At 36.6% G+C, this 17,416-nt stretch overlaps 1 protein-coding gene across 2 annotated transcripts in view; it reads right to left on the minus strand.

The window, feature by feature from the left end:
* The window catches only part of STXBP5L (syntaxin binding protein 5L), a gene marked incomplete at its 3' end in the record, with an annotated part of 212,603 nt that overhangs the window by 107,203 nt on the left and 87,984 nt on the right, over positions 1–17,416 (minus strand). For both annotated transcript variants that reach the window (XM_082013863.1, XM_082013862.1), the window contains exon 5: positions 5,104–5,238. In XM_082013863.1, the coding sequence (XP_081869989.1) occupies positions 5,104–5,238 (135 nt within the window). The remainder of the gene's footprint in view (positions 1–5,103; positions 5,239–17,416) is intronic.

Below are 17,416 nucleotides of genomic sequence, written 5' to 3' on the forward strand. Positions count from 1 at the left end.
CTGTCATAACTGCGTTCCAATTTGCCAAATCCTTTGATACTCCAAATCCCATAAATTTTGACAAGTTTCAGCTATTTATTCATTAGTTACCGAGATGTTCAAACACTGGAATCTGCCTGCTTGGGAAGGGGGCTTACAATGCAGATTTCTCCCTTTTGGAGTTTAATGGACTCATATCAACACCTTCCTTCCCTTCTCAACACCCAGATGACCTTCCAAAATGTATGATCCTGTAGGCTAAGGAACTCTTACTTTATTTCAGTGTAGTTGGAGTAAATGAAGACATGCTGGGCTCATTGACTGTTTTTGTTTTACACATCTGTTTCCAAACATTTTGAAGGAAAAGAGAGAAACTGTTTGCTTATTAGAGAATAGAAAACCGAACAGTATCATAAGCCACAAACATCTCTGGCAAAGGACTAGCTCTGCTACATAACAGAGAAATGACAAGTGAAAATGTTTTGAATTATTCTTCATTCTTAGCTGAAAAGATGCTTCAGTGTGGTCTGAGGTAGTGGCAATGCATGAGATGGTAGAAATGGTTGAGACAAGAATTGCTAGAGAAAATGTTTCTAAAACTCCCCATATTCTAATGGCCTTTCTCAGCTCTAGACAAGGACAGGTCCACTGTGCACTGACAGTGCACACAATTCAGAAAGCAATTTTTCCTGTGACTTCTAGAATCAGATATGCCTCAGTACTGAAAATCATCTCAAACAAAAAATTTCACGTGTCATTTGCGTTATTTGTCTATTCAGGCCTTAATTTCTCACAATACTGTTTAAGCAAGCTGGATGATCTCTCCTGGATGAGAAGACAACAGTCCCTATTGGTCCCTATAGGTATTGCAACCATCTTTTTGTCAGATGCTTCTGAACAGATCATAATGAGAAAACCACTATCACTCCAAAATATAGTGCTCTACAGATCTTTCAGTACATTTTCATACAGAAGTAGGCAACAAAATGGCAAATGGTAGCAAGCTTTCAAGAAAAAAACCCCAAAACACCAAAAAACAAACCAAAAGACAAATCTCTAAGCCAAAGCAGCCATGCAGGACAAGATGATAGGACTTCTTGCATCTTCTGCAAAGTCTAAAAATGTTACGTCCAAACCCATTTCTCCTTTAATTCTTTAAACTACTAAGCCTCTTCACCTCAGTCATTCTCTGCAACAGAATCACTGTTAGTACAAAACCTCTTGCAATCATTTGACAGGCCTCACTGATTGACAACGCGTTTTTTTTGCTGAGGACGAGAGCTATGTTCTCTAGAATGAATTAATCTCAAGAAGTGTCATGAAACTATTTGTGGGGTTGAAACCTTGATAAGTCCATGAACAGACTAAAATGAATTGTTGGAATATGTTTTCTATGCTCTGTATCTTTTTTTCACCTATGCAATACCATTTACTATATTATTTACTGAGCAACGTCATCATGACCAAGGACAAACTCAGTTCATGATGAAAGTCTGGAATACAACTTGCAAGTATTTTCCAAAGGGAGAAATGACAACACAGATATTCTGACCTCTTCAGAGGTCACAATATGGCCACAGTGGCTACTTTGGCCACAGTGTTAGCAATGCATATGGAAGCCCTCTTCAACCATATTCTGAAAGACTAACAGAACTGGAATTTCAGCTGGGGTTTTTTGTACTCTCACAAAATGAGAGGTAATTTGGCCCTACACTGACTTAGGTATGGTAATACATAATTTAACATTCCAAAGGTGAAGCATGTCAGGTCTTAAAAAAATTAACCCATTTAATCTCCTATCGGTTTTCACTGCAAAGCCTTGAAATCTTAATGACAACAGAATTAAATACACATTATGAAAATTCACAGAGATTTCATTAGAAGTAGGTACAAGTCAATGAAAAAAATGAGGAGGGAGTTTGAAAGAAAGTCATGTTATATTAGTAGATTCAGGCTGCAATTTTAGAAACTGTATCAGAGTTGCTTGAAGAGGGAAGAACTCTCCTTCAGGCTTGTTTGTGCAGATGACATACAAATCCGACACACTCAAAATTCTATTTATAGACCCTCCATCTAAACTGAGGACTCGAATATAGCAGCAGAGCAATCACTTTTACCAGGCTTTCCTTTCCAATAAGTTTGACACAAATATGCTTGCACAGAAGGTAAACCCTCTCCTTCCAAGCTTTATAGATAATTGTAACATCTTCAAACTAATCCCACACTCTGAAATGGTATAATCTACCTCAGAATGAAAAACAATGTTATGACCGCTATCACCTCTTACATCATTTGTGGTAAGGCTAAAGCTGTTCCTGAAGCTTTACATACATACATTTTATTATTTTCTTTAACCTTTGAAAGTACTTAACATCAACAGGCCCTATCAGCCCTGAAAAACCTGGTCTCATAGGTGATCTTACTGTGAGGAGGAAGTTGGTCTAGAAAATTCCAGAGTGGCCTGCCAACATGAACTATGGTATTATTCTATAACACTAAGATGTGAAAATTAAGTGAAGATTGTGTGAAAATAATGTGAAGATTAAAAAATATAATCAAATAAGAACATATCCATGGCCCAAAATAAAACTTGCTCTCAAAAATGTGTCTCAGTACAATTCTAAAGGAAAGTCTACTCCCAGAAGCCCATCCTCATGAATTACTCCTTGAGTTAATAACATTCCCTTTAAAAGCTAATCTAAGTTACATTTTTCCTCCAAGAAAGCAATAGCACTGGAAGAAACATCACAGTTTGTTATTATCTTATGTCATATTCCAGGGAGAGTTCAAATTACCTCACTGAGAAAGTCACCTAGTTTCAGCTTCAAGAGTGCTTGTAGCATCCATTAAAGGTGGCTGCTGGGGCAAATATCACCATTATCCACATCAGCCTCTTACTCTAGTACAGAGAAAATAATCTTGAGACACACAGGATCCCCTGTCCAGCTGTGTAATACAGGACAGCTTCATCCATTCCATATCAAGAAGTACATGATGAGATTGAATGAAGAGGGTACAGCCGCCTTAGCCTAGCACACGGCTTACAGGGATCAAGTTATACTTGTAAGATTGACAGAGCTAGAAGGAGTAATGAATGAACACCTGTGCTCAATTGTTGCCAAAACAGTACATGGCAAACTAGCTTTTTAGAAGAGGAAACCATTACGGTAACCACACAGCATCTCCAAGTACTTGAGGTGACACAAGGCCTATGTGTGTTATGTTGTCATTACCTTTCACAACTTATGGAAGAAAAATTGCAGAAAATCTAGGTATAGTCCTGCACAGGCAATACAAAGAAGATAGTTAGGAGAGGCTGCCTATCTACTAAAAGGTTCTAGAGGGGTAGTTTCTTGCACAGCATCTAGCCTATCTCAACAACCCAGGACCGAAGCTTGCTAGTAAGCAGCCCTTATTTCCCATATACTTTTCATTGAAGACAGGCATCATTCTGTTCTCATAAAAAAGAGGTCTGTTGTGCCATTAAAGAAAAAAAAAATTATCTAAAACAATTTTGAAAGAATTAGGAGTAAAACTTGGTGGAAGGCTTCCATTTAATAAAAAACTTTCAGATTTATTTCCATATAGAATGGAAACTTCCTAATGTCTGAAGGAAAGCAAATTCCAAATGCACACAAAGCAAAAATGTGCTGTTCTCAAAACCTCAGAGGCATTATATACTCAATATATACATACACATTTTAAAATATGGGAATCAAAAACCTCTCTAATATGTCAACATCATCAAAACAAAGCAAGAAAGAGAAATAATTACGATACTTCCCACCTGAAGAGCTCATCGAAATGAACATATTAATTCTGGTATTGATTAAACCATATCCTCCAGCAGTAATTTTTCAGCCAAAACTCCTGAGCAGAGCTGAGCAAAGTCTTACAAAGGCAGGACAAAAAAACATTCCAAAATGGAGAACTGGAATGAAAGATTTACCAGCAGACTGTCTGAATCTTGATTACCATTTGAATCCTGGTTTTCATCTCCTTTGAAGATAAGATTAGATTTTTATAATTGTTCGGTGGGGGCAGAGGAGAGGAAAGAAAATGAGGTGTCAGTTTTGTCAGTCTGGGGGACATTAGTGAAAATCAGTAATAATGTAATTAGTGAAAATGTAATTAGTGAAAAGTAATGTAATTAGTGAAAATCAGTGCTAAAATCAGAGAAAAAAAGGGAAAGGGGAGAATTTTGGAGAAAAGTGTTTGCTATCAATGTGATCTCTACTTGGGACAGAGAATTAGATCCACCACTGTAGGCCTGTAGCCTTACTCTTAGATACCGTCCTCTTGGCTCACTGAGCCGGGCGAGTTTCAGTTTGCTACCAGAGGTTACAGGTACCCCACAACATGAAGCAGATCTCTCAGAAACTGCATGAAATACTGTGAGTTTGCCCACAGCCGTTCCTCTCGCTGGAACTTCACAGAGGAAACAGCAGAGAAAATAACTTTCCATTTCTGTTGAGGCTTTTGCTTGCAGGAAGCATAGCTTTACCCCAGTCATTTTTGTGTAAGTCAGTCTCCCTCCATTTCATAGCCACAACACAGGCACCTCTGTCTGCTTGTCAGAGAACTGTCATTTAACAGACACTCATTACCTTTCCTACCACTTCATTAGGTTTTGATGAGCCTGATTTAACTTTGAAATTAGCCCTGTGTTGCACAGAAGGCTCGGTCTAGAGACCTCCAGTCCCTTCTCACCTAAATGATTCTACAGTTCAACGAAGAAAAGTTCTCCATAGGGTTTTAGGGCCAATATACTCCATTATTCTCTTCACAGGATGTTTGGATGAGATGGTGAACAAGCTATCCGCTGAAACAGCAAACACTGAATTTGTGAGATTAATGACTATCTGTATGTCATGGAACTTTACCGTTAAAACAGATTCTCAAATAACTTTTTCTCTTATATAAAACAGAATTATGTGGTCTCTATCATAAATCTAAATTCCTAACATCCTGTAACAAACAGTTAATACTGCACAGGCAGTCATTAAGATAAAAGGTTTTCAAAAGACTTGTTAGTTTTTGTAAAAACAAATTATTCTTAAAAATTGATCTTAAGACAGCTACAGGAATGACCATAGACACAAATGCAAAAAAGTCTGCACTTACAGTTCTATTGCCTTGTTCCACATGATAACATATCCAGAAAGAATGAAGGACTCAATATTTACAATGTGTGTATTTCCCCTCTCTGTTCCAACATAAAGCCATTTACTCTGGAAAGGTAGATGGCAATAAGTAATCCTGGAAAGGAAAAACAAAAAAAGTGGCTGAGTATTGTATCAACAATATTTTTTAACACTTTTCCAGATGAAATAATTGTTCTTTCTGTTTTATAACTTGAGAGAAGCCTGCCCAGCAGGTGCTGAATTCTGAAGAATGTGCAAGTTTTGGAGGCCACCTCAGAAAAACCATAAAAGAGACCGTGAAACAAAACAGGGCCATCCTGCCGGCTTATACCAAGAGCCATATTACTTGAGCACTGAACTAAGTCATGTTATCTCCAGAAGCATGTAACTTGCACGATGACAGTATCCAGGACTCTCAAGTTAGGCTTTCCTATTCCTTTTCTTAGAACATGCAGTTTTTCCACTTCAACAAACAGAAGTTAATGGACATCAGCAGGATTAATGTTTTGTACGACAGAAGTGTTACACCATCATTCGCACGAGAAAACATTCACTTGATTGGCTTCCTGGGAGCGCAAGGCACTAGATAAGAGCATTACCGGGTGCAGTTAAGTATTATATCATAGGCACACTGAATCCTACACTCATATCGTTCTTACAGGGAGATGAATCAGTGCTGTATTAGCTTGGAAAGATGTCATGACAGTTTCTCATGTTGATATATAAAAGTTTTCACAGGTGATCGACGAGTAGATTCAGGTTTATTTGGTATTATAGTTATTATATAGATATTACATACATGCAAGCAAAACCAAATCTGTAAGAAATAAAAACCCATTTGCTGCTAAAATATAATGGAATGCATGCTACCTACAGAGACTGAAACTTAATCTGACCTTATGGTATAGCCTCAGAAATTTTGACAAAAAAATAGGTATTTTGCTTAGTATGCCATATGTTATTATATTTATCACTCAGCTCCACAAGCAGGCTATTTCTGGCTTTTATACACAAATTTGATTTAACAGCTATGACATAATTGTTATCCTTAACACCTTTCTCCCCCAGAAATGTATAAACAGTATTTAAGAACATACGTATTTCAATTTTTTATTCTCAGGGTACAGCAATCTTTTTGAATTTATTATAAAGGAGTGAGAGGGGTGCTGGCTATCATCCAGTAATTTGGCCCTCTCAGTCATGTAAAGTCCTTGGAGTAGAACATTTGCCACCCGTTGAATTAAAGGAATTGTTTAATACTTATGCAAATTTCACATACTTTTTGTAATTGTTCCCTGTAAGATACTCTCAATAAACAAAAATATTCCAAAAAGTTTCTACATAATATTTGGATAGTTCTGCAGTTTTCCAAGTATATAATGATGTGTCAGAACATATAACGTTGAAATGCATTCAAGTGAGAAAATTTTTTTTTGGGCTTTATTTATCACACTGGATTGAACACAGTTGAAATATGCAGTCTTCACATTCTAATTTATGGAGAAAATCATCACTGAATCATGAGTCCAGAATAAAGGCTTACCCTTCACAGAAATCTCGTTTTGTTGATTCAAGTGAGACTTAAGTATGATATAGGCTTTGTGCTATCTACCTGTACAAGGTTAAATTTTACCATTAGTTGCCTAATTTTGGCAATAATTCCACTGCCTTTAGCAGAAAGAGAACCAAGTTTTTCAAGAGGACTGCTTTGAGAATGGGAATTACAGTTTTGTATGCATAACTGAAAATGCCTTCCAGCAGCAACTTAGTACTTATAATTGTGGGTGCAGTCAGATCGACAAATGTCGGACAGAAAAAACTGCAGAATGTGTATGCCACCTACATATTCCTTGCTGGAGTTAAAGCTGTTGTTAGTTTTATTGTTCTGTTCATAGCAGATGCAAAGAACAATTTACCCTCTTCATTTTGTAGTTTTACAATTGTGAAGCTGATTTTCACATTTTTCCTGATCCTTCTCCATAAACTAAACAACGCCATTTCTTTTGCTTTCTCTTCAGATGCACCATTTGCTACACGTCTGGTTAGATTCATATTTAGTAATTTTTTTTAAATTTTTTTATTTTTTTGCATTTCTGTACTAGCTGTACTTTTCTTTCTTGCACTCCAAAACATATACATTCTCTGCTAGGTCCCACCCCATGCAAAAACCTCCCTGGTCCCTGGTTGGTAAAACCTCTTAACCACTTCACTCTCATGTTCATTCAGCACTTTTCTGTAGTAAACTGTTGAATTACAGGAAGAGAAAATACTTGTGACTTTGAAAGTGTTGAAAATGCATGTCTAGTGACTGACAAATAACTCACGGGTTACAAAGTGAACCCTAGTTGACTTGCATGCTGCGACTCCAAATTCCTGCAGTTGTGTCATCATACTAAGCAGGTCCAAGTCCACCCAGGACCATACTAATTTTCAGTACTGTGATAAATCCATTCACAAGCCAGTATGGTGTACGGAGGAAAACTTGATCTCCAAAGCACAAGACTGAATCTGAACAAATAAAGTCTTAAAACCTCCTCAGACTCCATATGAGGCTGCTTTGGTCTGCTCTTTCTCCTTTATGAAATTTGCTTCTAGGTTGTGATCTCTAGTACGCACTGCCACAACAATCATCAGACTAAATGAGTGTCTAATTTCCCGGCTCCTGCATGTCCTCCATTTTCCCACCATGGGTTTAAATTCTCAAGAACATAATGTTTCAAGAGCAAGGTCCTACAGCAAGAGAAAAATCAGACTAAAGTACTAACCACTGGCCATCAGTTACCAGATTTATTTTCCTGCTGGCCCATCTGAAATCCCAGGTACCAGTAGTTACTAAGTCTCAGTACACAGTATGAAGGACCAGAACAGAATTAGATGTTGCTAGAGTGAAGAAAATCACCACAAATTTTACTTTTTTCTTAAGCTTAGCTATTTCCTCTTAAATACTTTCATTTTGTTCTGATAGATTTATGTGTCAGCCAGATGAGAAAGTGTTCTGCATGTTCTTTTTTCCACAATGAAAACTACTCCACGAGTCTTCATTGTTTACCCAAACTGCTACTACACATTATCGAATACGACCTTTTACAATACGCGACTCTATAAGAAAATACTATTCCCTTAAAGACAATTCAGATATGTAACAATCGTATTAGAGCATAGGGATCACCAGGTATTTTAATATGATACATTGTTATGCTTCACCAAACAAAGCTCTATGATTTTCATATTCTCAGAAAAGTATGCACTGCTCTGGAGTAGTTTTTCTTTTACATTAATGTAAATTAAATGCAAACTGCTTTACGTATTATTGACTTTTCACTTCTACAGAAAACACTAACTTGACTTTGAGGCTTGAAAGCCTTGAAGCGAGCCTCAGACTTTTAATGAACAGCTTCCAGTTCAGTAAGTACTGAAATTACATAATGATTTCTTCAAGAGAAAACAATGAAGTCTCATACTGTAGGTTTCATTGTGGATGAAAGGTATCCCTTTATTAGTCATGCATCCCATAAGCAAATTAAGATGTCCTTTGATGCCTTTACAAAAAAGAGTCAATTAGCCAGAAAGAAAGAAAGGCTATTTTTTCTTCTTAAGAAGGTAGGGGTTGTGGTGATTTATGCCAGTATGAAGTGCTTCTGCCAAAAATTAATCAGATGATTGTCAATGTGATTGAGATAACATGGAACCCAATTAAACAGAAACCTGAGAATTTGCTCAACGTTGATCACTGACAGAGTCAGTTAGAAATGTGGACATCATACATTCTTAGCAGCAAACCACAATATCAATCTCATTGATCATTATAAGAAATAGTAACAACATGGACTGATACCAAAAAAGGTGTTCCTGTGCTGCCAGGATGATCTGGAACATTGTATCAGTTTTCCAGTGTATTCAAAGCTCAAGACAGGATACAAAATGTAATAAAAAAAAAAAAAAATCAATAGGTGCGAAATAAAACAACTAAATCAGAATTTATTAAGCAAAAAATCTTTAGCAGAAGTCCTGAAAACATTTCTAAAATTATGCAAGCAATATAAGAGAAATAATGGAATAACTTTAACAGGCATTGTCAAAAATTTGAACCTCACTTAGAAAGGAATATATTCTGACTCACAAATCTTGAAAATGTATATTTTTCAGAAAATTGCAGCACTCCACAGTCTAACAACTCTGACTGAAAAAACTCATTGCATATTAGTAGTCTACTACAATGGTAAAATAATTTAGATTGCTACATTCTCTGAAGTAATAGTAAAAGCTCTCAGAGTGCTTAAAATCATCTTTATTACAGTAACCATATTGTTCTAAGAAAAATGAAAGGTAATTTTGAGAACATTTCCTTCTGCCTCTGCTTTGTTATTTTTGTTTTTCTATTTTTAGTATGAAATTTTTTCCTGGAACACTAATCCTGGTAGAGGGTGGGGAGAGCTGTGGAAGGGGAGAGAATAAATTGCGTTTTTGTCAAAATGATGAACAGGTTTTCCAATTTTATTATTTAATTGCTCATTCCTTGACATCAAAACTGCAACTAAATTTATATTTTCTCCTCCCCCGTCCCTTAACCTTTTGGTATTTTTGAACAAAAGTAATATGAAAAGTCCTCAGTGACACACAAAGACGACCAGGCTCATCCAGTGCCTTCGCCGCTGGTTGACAGCAGACTGGCCTTTCTGAGGGAGCTTCTGGCTAGCCAGTACTCTCAGGAAGTGGCAGGTTGCCTTTCTGTGAGTTCACAAGGGAATTTCATATCTGAGCTTATCGCTTTAAGTAAGTCATGAAACGCACACAAGAACATCTAGACAGATATTCAAGCACAGCAGTTTGTAGCTGAGTGCCAAAAGGGAAGCACAGGCTAAAGCTATAGACGACGAGGAAAAGGAGTTGTCTCCAGGAGATCAAGCGAAGTACGTAAATCATGAGCTATTTGGCCTCTGGAGGTATTTACTCTTCCCCCTGGACTATATATAAATTTGGAGCTCATCAGCTATGTAAGGCATGTGAAAGACATGTACAACAGCAGCAATCCATGCAGTTGACCATCTGGTTCATGTGGTGTGTTTGCAGCAGACGGTTGTGCCGTTCCCCAGATAGATGTGAGACGGGTCTGGGCACACGATAACAGTGTTTCCCCTGCAACATGGACTGTTTGAGTGATTATATACTGGGAAGTCCAAGATTAAGTCCATTATTAGGATTTCCAATGTTTAACTTAAACTTTTAGTTTAATTTACTTGAAGTGTAAGCACAGTCTCCAGGGCTGACGTAAGAGTACAAGAAATACTTGAAATCACTAACTGGCATGACTAAGAGTCAAATGAAATATATAGCAGTTCAATACATCTGGATAGTTTTTCCTTTCAGGATCTTGGTGATAATACATCACAACGAGAAACTTTCTCCTATTCAAACTAGATTCTCCAGATACCACACAAGATAATTTTAAAAATTTACAGTAGCTCCACACACACAGTCCCTAGCAGACAGTGAATGAAGCAAACATTCCTTTGAGACTGATTCTTGTGGTCCACCTGTTTTTTAAGTGTGTGTTAGTTTTAATTTAAATTAAGAAAAATCTTCTGTTTCACAAATATTTTCTGCTAGCATCATCAATCAACATTCATTTTGAATGAAAATCAATTGATCCTTCTTATTTAGTGTTTTAATTACTTACATAGAAGTAAGTGACGTAGAGCTGAAAACACATTGTACATAAATTGCATTGGATCCCGGTGATGGCATAACAAAGGCATTGCAGTATTAAACCCCATTGTTATGGGATATCTAAACACAAGAAGAATATTAAGGTAAATTATATTCTCAAAATACTGCATGAACTTTTTAATCTCTCGATTTTTTCCAGTTGAGTGTTACACACACTGCTCAAATATTCTGTGTTAAAACCACAGTGTGTACACTGCAATTGAAGTTTATGACAGGACTGGGTAGGTGAAGAATATCTAACGAAGAGTGTAAAAATTAGAACTTAGTTCTATTTTTCCATCAAAGTAGTCATGAGCTGAATGTGACTATTCTGTTTATAGCTCCTCAGTGAATCATCTCTAGCAATAAATTCTAGGTTATTAATGAAAGTCACAAATTATTTACAATTAGACGCTGTGAAATAAGTCATCATTTAGCTCACATGCTACTGTGCCTATTTCCTGACCGAACTATCAATACTTGCAAACAGTAGGACCACTTGAAGACATTACTTAAGCTTAGTCCTCTAAAAGTAGTCTGTGGAGATCAATGTTTTAAAGAAAGAGACAGTAAAATGAATTACTTTACATGAGGCAATTCAATACATGTTCCTTACGAAGGAACATGAATGAAATATGGATTCAAAGCAGCAGTTACAGTTACTTTCTAGTGCTATACATCTTTTTGCCAATGTCCCTTTCAAGTTCGGTATCTCAGATTATTCATCTTACACCATCAGTTCACAACACAGTTGTATTTGTCTTTATTTTATATGACTTTAGCTACAAGTATTCACTACAGTCATTATTTGTACAACAGTGATAATTTAATCTGTGGATTTTAGTGTAAGAAATAAACATTTGGGGCTCCTCTCCTCTACTTAACAAAGGCCATAGGATTTCTTCAAACTAATTACTGCTTGAACTAGAACAATTTACTAAAAGATAGCTGTCTTGATTTAAAGAATTTCAATGATGGAATATTCCCTACAAATGCTGAGGTACAACAAATCAGGATTCCATCTCTAAAGTATAATTTCAATATAAATATATCCTAAGCAATAGGATATATGTGGCCAGCAGGTCGAGGGAGGTGATTCTGCCCCTCTCCTCTGCTCTGGTGAGACCCCACCTGGAGCTCTATGTCCAGCTCTGGAGCCCTCAGCACATGGAAAGACATGGTCCTGTTGGAGCGGGGTCAGAGGAGGGCCCCAAAAATGGTCAGAGGGATGGAGCACCTCTCCTGTGAGGACAGGCTGAGAGAGTTGGGGTTGTTCAGCCTGGAGAAGAGAAGGCTCCAGGGAGACCTTATGGCAGCCTTTCAGTACTTAAAGGGAGTCTATAGGAAAGACGGGGAGAGACTTTTTAACAGGGCCTGTTCCGATAGAACAAGGGGTAATGGTTTTAAACTAAAAGAGGGTGGATTGCTATTAGACATAAGGAAGAAATGTTTCACAGTGAGGGTGGTGAAACCCTGGCACAGGTTGCCCAGAGAGGTGGTAGATGCCCCATCCCGGGAAACATTCAAGGTCAGGTTGGACGGGGCTTTGAGCAACCTGCTGTAGTTGAGGATGTCCCTGCTCATTGCAGGGGGGGTTGGGCTAGATGGCCTTTAAGGGACTCTTCCAACCCAAATATTCTATGATTCTGTTCTTCTAGATATTTGTGAAAGCACTGTATATAATTAACAGACACCCTCCCTCTCCATTTCTATAAATTCTGCTTGGAAAAAGATGTTAAGAAAACATTTTGACTTTACAGTTTCATTTTAGGCAAATAGGCTTAAATAATGCTGATAGATACCTTATATAGTTATTTGTTTTGACAAAGCAAAAAAGCTTAGGCAGCTATTCTCCTGCAAATTATTTAGATGTGTCAGCTGGCTGGTGGTCCACTGCTGCTTTCAAAGTGTTTAAGATGCATGCGTTTTCATGGTGTCCCTTACCTGAAATATTATATACAAACAAGCTACAAGAATAAGAAAGGAATATGAGAAGCAGAAAAATTTTAAGAAATGCGGCTGAAGAACTATTCCTTTCTCAAGATATTTTGGTTTTGTCCCTAGCTGGGTTTCTTTTTCCTTTGGGTCTATTGACACATTCTGAAGCATCCTGATTTTTAGAAATTGGGACTGATTATTAATCCTTTAAAATGTTAAAAACTAAAATACAACACGCAAAGCAAAACACTATCAATAGTATATTTGGTTCCTCATTTTCCTTCTTTCCTATTAAAACAATTGAGAGTAAAAGTAGGCTGTTCCTCTGTTTCTTCGAAAGCTAGACGTTCCTGTGCAGAACTGCTGGACGGATGAAATAACCCTATAAGCCTAAAGTTAGGCCCATTCTTGAACAGTGAGCTTACTATTTCAAATGAATTTGCAATCACAGCTGTAATTAATAGTTAACAGAATTCCATAAATACTTGCTTTAAGATACAAACGCTTATGTTAACTACATGAAATGTCAGTGTAGCAACTATGTGAGCATTTATAATGGGTGTTAACATAAATTATTTACAAGCAGTTAACTCAAACTTAAAAGAACCTAGAACAAATCAGAAAAAATATGTTCAAAAACATATTAGATGCATTACATTTTATTAGCTTAGTAAACCTGGAGATCTCCCTTGAATAAAGACCAAATTTATGTATTTAAATAAAACCTGATGAGGTTATCATGAGCATTTTACAAGGACCGTCAAGGTATGCAGCATGCAACAGGTCCTTTGGTTTTTACCAGTTTTATTTCTTATAAACAACCTTCTTACAACTCCATAGAAGGTCATCCTGGCCTGTTCAACATGCCATAACACATAGGAAAAGACATCTGCACTATAACTTCCTATAAGACAAGAGAGAGGCATTTAAGTTCGCACCCTTGGTAACTCAGTGGCCATGTGCCTTAGCAGCAGCACTGCACCATGTTAACTGGCATCACTGAGCTCCGGAACAACTTGAAAGTCACTCTTGAAATCCCAGTGCGCAAGGGGATGACAACTTTTGTAGCCTGTGCTACTAATAATTTGTTTATGACAAATATGATGATGAAAATTACTTTCCTTCCTCTTGGACAAATGCACAGCAAAGAGACACTCTCTTTTGTCAACTCCCTATTACGGTTTTGACTGTAAATTCACTGGGATGTCTTAGATGTGGGAACAGGATTGCTGACAATGACAGGGGCATACTCTCCCTGGCTAGATCTTTAGTATTACACAACAGTAATGCAGTAGATTGAACAGGTGTAACATGCAGGCTTGGACCCAAGAAAAAAAGACAAGGAAATTACACGGAAACTTGCTTCCTTAAATAGAAAAAGATCCTGGAAGAAACCAGCACACATTTCATTGGCTTCCAATTTGTTTCTGATGCCAACTCAAGGACATTAGACAACAAAAATGAGAATAAAAGTTCCACAAAATCAGTGAGGTGAGCTAATTATTGAAACAGGGTTGGCAAACAGACTCTTACTTTCATCTTTAGGGGAAAGACAATGTAAATTATTTTTCTCTTGTCTACTGGCTTGTGAAATCACTATTTCTTATTTGTAGTACTTCATTTGTTCTCCATTAATTTCTTTGAAGGTTAAGTAAAAATGGAGTTGTAATATCAGGCATAGTGACAGTGATGGGCAATACAGACCACAATAATAGCCACCAAATTTTCTTAGCAATGAAAGAAAGACAAAAAACAAAGGATATAAGAGGGAGATTATGCTCCCAAAGGAAAAAAGTTTTTTATTTATTTCTTTCATTGATTTTATAGCAGCTGCATTAAAAAAAAAGACACCTAAGGGTAGAGTTTCTTCCATCCTTTCACTCAACAGTGAAGCTATAAATCAAAAACGCAGTTTTTGCTTCCAATCTCATAGTTTCAAAGAAGTAAATGAAGATTTAGCTCAAAGATCAAGGTTGAATCTTGCCTTTTGTTAAACAGCTTGACTTTACATGGCTGTTAGAAAAGTAAACTAAAGATATGGTAGTATTTCATCCCCTGCTTGCCGCAACATACACAAATCTGTGTTTATCATATATTTTTACTATAATGAGTTTAAAACCTATTTTATATCGATACCAATCAAATTATTTTGAATGACTCTCTACAATCAGGATAAGATTGAAATACTGAAATTGACTTCAAAGTAAAAAAGAAATTGCATTTTTACATGTGTATACTTTTCTATGTATACACACTTTCTTTTCTTAACAGCTTCCATCAATTAAAATCATGTAGACTTATTGGAGACCAGCTGTTCTCATTTGTTATGCTTCAGTAGACAGGGACTCTATGATTAACGGTCCTTGTTTTTCTGCAATCTGTAGTCTCTCTTCTCTTCCTGCTCATGTACTGTTTAATGAGATAATCTCGACACTGACATTACTAGCTCTATTTCTGATTTACTGGAAAAATGCCCAGAGTTCATTGTGACAGAAGGATCCTAAATCATTGCATGGGATTCTGCTTGAAGCTGCCATGTGCCTGGGCAGGAAGGGGGTGGTGTGTTTTCCAAGGACCAAATGACTTCTTGCAACAGAAGGGGTGCATGTTATTCACTGCTTTAATATAGGACTGGAAATCTAATGTGACAAAGGCTAGATCTGAACAGGACTATGAAAGATTCTTAAAACTCAACTTTAAAAACTTCAAAAAATAAAACCACAGAATTCCCGTAACTACACTACCACTGTAGCAAGCTGAAAATTCCCACTGATAACATCGGCTGTTTATGCTGTCTGAACTTGTTTAAATTTTGAAAGACATCTTTTTTAGCTCTAGTCTAATATAAGTATGTATAATATGAAGTAGATGATGCATTTTTTTATTACGGTATTGGACCTCTCGTTTGTTATGACTGAGGCCACAAAACATGGCTGTTCAATGTACAGCTGTGTGTATAGATTTTAAATTTTGTTATCCAAACCTGGCCTTAGAGCAATTTGGCAACACAGCTGCTATGTGAAAACAACATAACGTGTTATCTGCTGCTTTGAGAAAACACAGGGTATCTCCTGACAAACATGCTTTATTTTCTACAAAGCATGAGGAACAACAAGCACACTGCTTAGCATTTTGCAGCATATAGCAACATTATGTCTACCGCTAAGAGCTAAACCATTTTTTTTCTGAGGAAAGCAAGCAACACACAAGTTACTCAGGCAGACAATCAGAGGCAGCCAGGTGACATAAAAATATAAACAATTCAGAATGTGTTATTCTTCCCTATTGAAGTAAACCCAAAACTTCACAAAGATGTTTTCCAAAATGGAATTTCGAAGAGACACCTGTTTCTCACAGGAATAATAGACGGAAGTACAGCCAGAGTGATACAGAGGAAGAGGTAAATTGGAAAAGAGGGTTTGTCAGGTCGGAGGGCCCTGTAGTCCCTTAGTGTTGTCAAGTTGTCAGGTAATTGTGCTAGCTACGCATTTTTCTCCAGCGGTTCTATGGGACATGACGATTTCATATATTTGTGTGTATGCATATTACACACATGCATATGCATGCACATTCACACACATGCATATAGCAAATTAATAAAGGTATTTCATTAACTGTTACAATTTCACTTTTCAAATATTTTAACTATGCTGCATTTTTAAGCCACAACATTTGTCCTACTAACAGTTAGAACCAGTGATTTTGGTGTTTCAGAGTTGAGAAAATTCTTATTTAGAAACCTTCACTTGATATGCTTTCCACAGTATCAGTTCAAATCCCAAGACTCTTTTATGTATTTGCCAAAATATTTTATGTAAAAAGTAATAAGTCAAATGAAGAGCTCAGAGGTGGCTTGGGGAAAGTAGAGGCTATCTGGTACGTTTTTAGCAACAGAGGGAAAGTAGGAGTGATTAGTTGTAATCATCTTTCATAATTCAGATACAGCATATGAGCCATTTTCTGTTAACCTGCTTTTAATGCACCAATGTGAGGAAAACGTGAATTGATTTGCAATTGATTGATAAACATGAAATAGAAAAACACTTGCCAAATTTTTCATCATACTTTGTCACGTGCTTTCTTAAGTCCTGGATACATCTTTTAAAATTACGATATGTATGTAACCAATGTAACGTGGTAACTGTACTTGCTTTTTTGAGACTTTTCTGAGTAGTTATCAAAAATCAAATTACTATATACTGTGTAAATGTTATTATTGAATATTTTAAAGTCTCATTATGGATATAGAACCTTTATTAACAGAGCTGTGTAAAAAGAGACCTTAAATATCTTAAATAGCTATATTTGCCTTCAGATAAGTTGTTTAGCAAACAGGTATAAAAGCAGATACTGTGGCATAATGCACTTGAGGGCATTTGTAATTGAAACGAAACTGAAAATAATAATATTGGCAGAACCCTGGTGGACTAAAAATTACTTTTGGGAAAGACTGTGAAAGTCACCATTAAGAAAAGAATGGAGATTCTTGAATTCAAGGTTGGATCTGGATATAAACAGAGATCTTTTTAATATTCTAGAATGAAAAATATGACAAGGACTTCTGTAATTGTAAGATAATTTATTGCATCATGTACAGATTAGAAAATAAGTATTGCTAATAATTGTAGTGTCTAGATACTCCTGGAAAC

This window comes from Phaethon aethereus (genome assembly GCF_964289735.1).
Source record: "Phaethon aethereus genome assembly, chromosome: 1".
Lineage (NCBI taxonomy): Eukaryota > Metazoa > Chordata > Aves > Phaethontiformes > Phaethontidae > Phaethon > Phaethon aethereus.